The sequence below is a fragment of the Cynoglossus semilaevis genome, chromosome 7, assembly GCF_000523025.1.
Source record: "Cynoglossus semilaevis isolate Cse_v1.0 chromosome 7, Cse_v1.0, whole genome shotgun sequence".
Classification (NCBI taxonomy): domain Eukaryota; kingdom Metazoa; phylum Chordata; class Actinopteri; order Pleuronectiformes; family Cynoglossidae; genus Cynoglossus; species Cynoglossus semilaevis.
Window position 1 is genome coordinate 1,013,429 of NC_024313.1, and position 6,144 is coordinate 1,019,572.

Consider the following 6,144-nt stretch of genomic DNA (forward strand, 5'->3'; position numbering starts at 1 on the left):
AAAGCAGCCAGCACCGTACAACAGACGGAGGACATGAACCGTGCCAGCATACTCAGATTCCAGAGGAATGAGGTGATTTCCCATGACCCCGAAGACTCGCACTGACTATTACTTCCGTCTCATTTTTTTCCCACAGTGTTCCCATGTCTTTTTCAGTTTGTGGTAGATGAATGTAAAACCTCCTCTATGTGACACTTTATTGCTTCCTTATGGTGAAGGAATGAGCTGACAAAGAGTTTCTTCATTTAGTCATTTATTAGTTACACACAGAAATATTTTTTTCAGCCACATTTTTTTTTAGGGTTTTTATTTTTTGTTGTTGTATTTTACTCTTCATCAAATGAAAAAGCTTTGAACTTTGAGTTGCACTGCAGTGGAACGGAGCTTTATTACAGTCTAGATCAGGCATGGGCAAACTATGGCCCGGGGGCCGGATGCGGCCCGTTCAGCTTTTTAATCCGGCCCACCAAACTTTACTAAATTATATAATTTATTTATATTATCATTATACTTCTGCATTTTCCCTGCAATACCCATGTTCCCCAATAGATAGCGATAGAAAATGGTAAAAGCATTTTTTAGCATTTTAGCCTTTATGCTTGACTTTTTCAAACTTTTTGATTCGCGGGACACAACTGGTCCGAAAATTTGACAGGGGTGGCCGGGTCAGGAGCATGATTTGGACAAGTTTGGCGGGCCGGATTACAAAGCTGTATGGGCCGCATCTGGCCCCCGGGCCTTAGTTTGCCCATGCCTGATCTATCTGCTCCTGATCAAATCACATGAATTTGATTGTTTTTGGTTCATTTCTAGTGTTTTTTGTACATTTAGCTAATTTTGAGATGGGACACAAGACTCTAAATACTTACTTAACTGCCTAAAGTGATGTATATGGCCAACAGATTTAAAAACCTCCAGTTAAATTCTGACCATTTTTTTTTATTTTATACCCAGGTTTGGAATATTATTGAAAACTGTTTATTGTTGTCTCCATCAGGGTAAGGAGAGGCGTCTGAGAGAGGAGTATGACGCTGCCAACAACACATTAGAAGCAGCCGCAGGCTTCAACCTGGACACTGAGTTAACACTGGCTGAGATGAATGCTATGGTCCAGGTGAGGTGTAGAAGACCTGCTACTATGTCTCATAGTGTCTTGATTTTTTTCAGATAGATAGATAAATAGATAGATAGATTAGTAGGTTAGTAGCAGTAGATAAATAGGTTAGTGTTAGTAGTATTAGTAGATTAGTTGGTAATTATTGTTGTTGTGCGTGGTGTTGTAGATTGCAATCTCAATTATTATTTATTATTATATTTGTATTATACTATTGTTAATACTAAATTAAATGAGTGTTACATATATATGTAAATATCCATCCATCCATCCATTTTCATCCGCTTATCCGTTACCGGGTCGCGGGGGCAGCAGTCGCCACCCAAATCACATTGCACCGTATCAACCCCCCAAACCTTCCTGCGGGTGGTGAGTCCACTGGAAGGTATTAACCTCCCTAACCGGGATTCGAACTTGTCCAGGAGGTGAACCCTGGGGTTCCACACCAATGACAGAGACATTGCCTCTTGGCCAAAGCGCCACTATATGTAAATATATGTATACATATATATGTATAGATATACACTTATATTTATGCAGCCATTATCAGTAGGGGTTACTATACATTAAACAGTATATGTCCTATTACTGTATATAGGATATATATTAGTAATATATTTATTTATTTTTAGTTATACATATACATATATACACATATATATACATAAATTTCCCAAAGGGAAACTATCTATCTAACTATCTCTCTATCGTGATATAATATGTTTGACATTTTTTTGTTTGTTCGCAAAACTATTTAATCACAATTTTTTGAAAGAAAATTAACAACAAAATAAAAATAACTGAAAATTCCTTTCTTTACAAAACACTGTAAAAACACTTTGTCTGTTCTTATTATTTTCTGCTTTAATACCTGAATGCTATTTAGGCTATGTAGGGTATTAAAACGGGTCACAACCCACTTTTTCAGGCGCATACCGCCTCCTCCTGTACAAGAGTATGGAGCATTGTTACTTCCCTAATTATTTCATTTAAACTTCTGAACTTTTCACTCACTTACGGATGGTCATAGAATGTCCTTGTACTTACACGATGTGCTTCTTAACGATGTTGTCTCTCTGCGCGTAGAATGTAACCGAGTACCACGCAGCGATTGACGGTGCCAGCCAAAAGCTGACAGAGAAGACCGAGCGTCTGTCAATGGCTGACAGGGATCTGGTCCAGAGGGCTGGTGACCATGCAGAGGAGCTGGACAGACTGGCTGACGAATTGGAAGAGTGAGACATCGTTTGGTTTACTTTTACTTACCGTAATTTCCGGACTATTGAGCGCACCTGAATATAAGCCGCATCAACTAAATTTAAAAAGAAAAAAATAATTGTACATATGTAGACCGCACTTCTCTATAAGCCGCAGGTGTCCACGTCATAACATGGGATATTTACACAGAAAGATTTTTTTTTTCACTTTTTATTATTATTACCTTTTTTCCGAACGGAGCCTGTAACCCGGTTGGTTAGACGTTAGCGCAACGTTCCTGCTTTAGCCCCCCAACCGTAGCTGGAATGCACGGGGAGACCTAGTGATCTGCTCCCGGGCTAAATCTAACATTAGCTCCGGGGCTAACTCTCTTCACTTTGTGCTTGTCCGCAGCAGAGGTAAACAGAAACAGGGAAGTCACAGACAGACATACGTTACTAGTAAAACACACAGTAGCCTACCAGAAAACTCATTGATCGCTAGCAGCATGAACTTCGCAAATCGTAAAAATCCATAAATTAGAAAAAGTAGCGGCTTATAGTCCGGAAATTACGGTAATAGAGAAATTGAAAACAGATGTCTACCACATGTGATTACCTTCTGTTTCTCTTCAGGGATCTAAGAGCGAGCGACGACAACAGATTCGTTCAGAGAGCCATAAGCGCCGCAAATGTTTACAACAACATCGTGAAATACGTCGACGACGCCAACATCACCACACTCACCACCTACAACTTGTCCCAAACGGCGGAAGATGTGGGCAGCGTCATGATTTTTTTACGCAGCAAATATTCAACAGATACTTTACACAACTTTAATATTAATGAGCTTCAGCTTGTGTTTTCCTTGTTTTAGGCTTTCACCGAGATTAACGCAAAGCTTCAGCACCTCGTCACACAGAGTGACAATGTCTTCAAGGAATCGGTGTCGCTTCACTCTGAACAAATTGGTAGGGAAACCATTTTTTTTACGTGCATAAATACATACGAATCCTACTTTCAACTCTGACGAGGACGCTGTTTGACAACGTGCATTTATATCTTTAACAGAAGTTGAAAGTGAGGTTGTTGACAAGCTGAAGTACATCGAGGAAACCAAAGAGACCATGGAACAAAACACTAAGAAACTCGCAGAAATAGTTCAGGACATTAAGGAAATTCATGCAGGTATGATCATGGTTTTCTGGGTTCAAGAAAAGTTCATGAAAACTGCATATCTGCTTTTCAGAAAAAGGATATTCTTCAGTTCTGCTTCAAATATACTGAACTAGTCATTTAAAGAACACCGAGATAGATAGATAGATAGATAGATAGATAGATAGATAGATAGATAGATAGATAGATAGATAGATAGATAGATAACTAGCTAACCACATAGAAAGACAGATTGATAGATAGCTAACTAGCTAACCACATAGAAAGACAGATAGATAGATAGCTAACTAGCTAACCACATAGATAACTAGATAGCTATCTAGCTAGCCACATAGATAGATAGAGAGATAGATAAATAGGTAGATAGATAGCTAACTAGCTAGCCACATAGAAAGGCAGATAGATAGATAGCTAACTAGCTAACCACATAGATAGATAGCTAACTAGCTAGCCACATAGGTAGAAAATGTAACTACGTTTCAGACTTTTTTTCCTTATTTGACTTTTTAATTTGTTTCCTCCTTAATTACGTTTACAGATAGAACACCACAACGTTTGGAGTTCACTCTGGAGGTCGCACAGGGGACACTTAACCGCTCAGCCGAGGTCCTCCAAACTGTCTCGCCCATCAGCAGCAAAGTGGAGGCATGGGCTAACAACATGAAAAGCAATGAGTACTCCACAGATGCGTATGAAAAGGCCGTTTCTTCTGCCGGAGAAGCAGGTGTCATATTCAGTGTCATTGACATTGTCATTGACTTATTCATTCAATTAATCTCTGTTTATTATTTCTGCAGTAGTTGCACATGTTGAGGACATTTGTTTTTGATACTGGTGAATTACAGTGGAGAACCTGAACCTGCTTGTTTTCGAGATGCTGAAGAAGCTGAAAGTGGTTGAGGAGAAGAAGCCCGTCAACAACGTGACTACCAACATCATGAGAATCAGAGAACTCATTGCCCAGGCCAGGAGTGTAGCCAAGAAAGTAAGTAAAAAGGCAGTAGACACAGTTACAGTCTGTAAAATGAGCACGGGCAAACTAAGGCCCGGGGGCCGAATGAGCATGGGCAAACTAAGGCCCGGGGGCCGGATGAGGCCCGTTCAGCTTTGCAATCCTTTTCCCTGCAATGCCCACATTTTCCCTTATAGATGGCGTACAGATGGCTAAAAACATTTTAGCCTTCATGCGTGGCTTTTATATGTCATTTATCTTAGTTCACACGAACACTCCATCTATCTCACATGTCAAACTTATGGCCCGGGTGCCAAATGTGGCACACCGAGTTCTTATGTGTGGCCCGCGGGAGCTTAAAAAGCATTTAGTAAAGTCCATGCATCAGAGTTTGAGAAATATATAATACAAGTTTTCATGTATTGGTCTGTTATGGACTAGTTACATCTATACCAACGGTCCCCTACTTTTTTTCTTCCAAAGATTGGTCAGCCAGCTACTTTTTTCTTCCAAAGATTGGTCAGCCAGTACTGACCGTTACTACAGGCTGGTAGCAAGGTGCTGAGGTTGCCAGATTATCTTTAAATAAAGAAGGTAAATGGATATGACTGGACTTTTTTTGAATGAAGTAAATTAGTAAAAATGAAGTACATCTTTTCACTGTGTCCCACTGAGACCCGGTACCAAATGGCCCTTGGACGGGTACTGGTCCGCGAACCAGGGTTTGGGGACCCCTGATCTATAGAGTCTTCCATTTACAGCCGACCCTTATGGGGAACTGTGTTGCTGATGTGGCCCCTGGTGAAAATGTTTTTAAAGCTGTTTGAGTTGTTAATATATTTTATTGGTGCGTAACTTTATTTTTCATGTGTCTTACAAGGTCCAAGTGTCCATGAAGTTCAACGGTCAGTCATCCGTGGAAGTTCAGCCACATAGTAATTTGGAAGAACTGAAGACGGTGACATCCATCAGCCTGTTCATGAGAGTGGACCCTGACAAGGACCCAATCGAAGACCGTTTGATTCTCTACCTCGGAGACAGAAATGTGAGGACAATCATTTGTTTATTCGCCACATACTTAACAGAAAAAGAAAAACAGACATGTCAACCATAAGAGTAAGTGAAGTAGGAACAACCACCTTTACCCAGTGTCACAGCTGTGTTGTGTACAAATAAGCTCAACATTAGTGGGAGTGACATCCTACAACAAACGCAACCAACACCAGGATGGAAAATAAATCACATTTGCAAAATGCTTTAAGATACCATATATCTAAGAAAGCTTTTTTTAACCATGAATACTGATGTGAATCATGTCATTACAACATTATATTATATTATAATTAATCATCTTAGGTATCACATTCTACAGTAAGTCAATTATATTATTATATTATTATATATTATATTATTGTTCCGGTCCTTTAAAAAACTGCTTTATTAGTGCTAGTTCTTACCAGACGATACAGTAGTGGCTAATGGCGGCATGTGCGGAAGAGGAGGAGAGAGGGAGGGAGTGAAGCGAGTTGGCCCGTACGTAGACACTTGATTCTGTCTGAACTTAGAATGAACTTAGTTTACGTATTTTCTTGCACAAAATAGAGAGAAAATCCCATAGATAACGCAACCACAATACGGAAGACTCGCGGGCGATGCGTACGGACATCGACGAACATGTGAAATGAATCAGTGGGCTCCTCCGACTG

General features: G+C 40.0%; 1 protein-coding gene across 1 annotated transcript in view; it reads left to right on the plus strand.

Annotated features, from left to right (window-relative positions):
- Positions 1–6,144, plus strand: part of lama4 (laminin, alpha 4) — a 30,015-nt gene that overhangs the window by 13,193 nt on the left and 10,678 nt on the right. Inside the window, 9 exon segments of the mRNA XM_025056907.1 lie at positions 1–72; positions 998–1,114; positions 2,201–2,349; positions 2,947–3,088; positions 3,188–3,281; positions 3,382–3,498; positions 4,025–4,210; positions 4,332–4,471; positions 5,319–5,483. The exon segment at positions 1–72 is cut by the window's left edge and continues 46 nt beyond it. Coding sequence (XP_024912675.1) covers positions 1–72; positions 998–1,114; positions 2,201–2,349; positions 2,947–3,088; positions 3,188–3,281; positions 3,382–3,498; positions 4,025–4,210; positions 4,332–4,471; positions 5,319–5,483 — 1,182 coding nt within the window.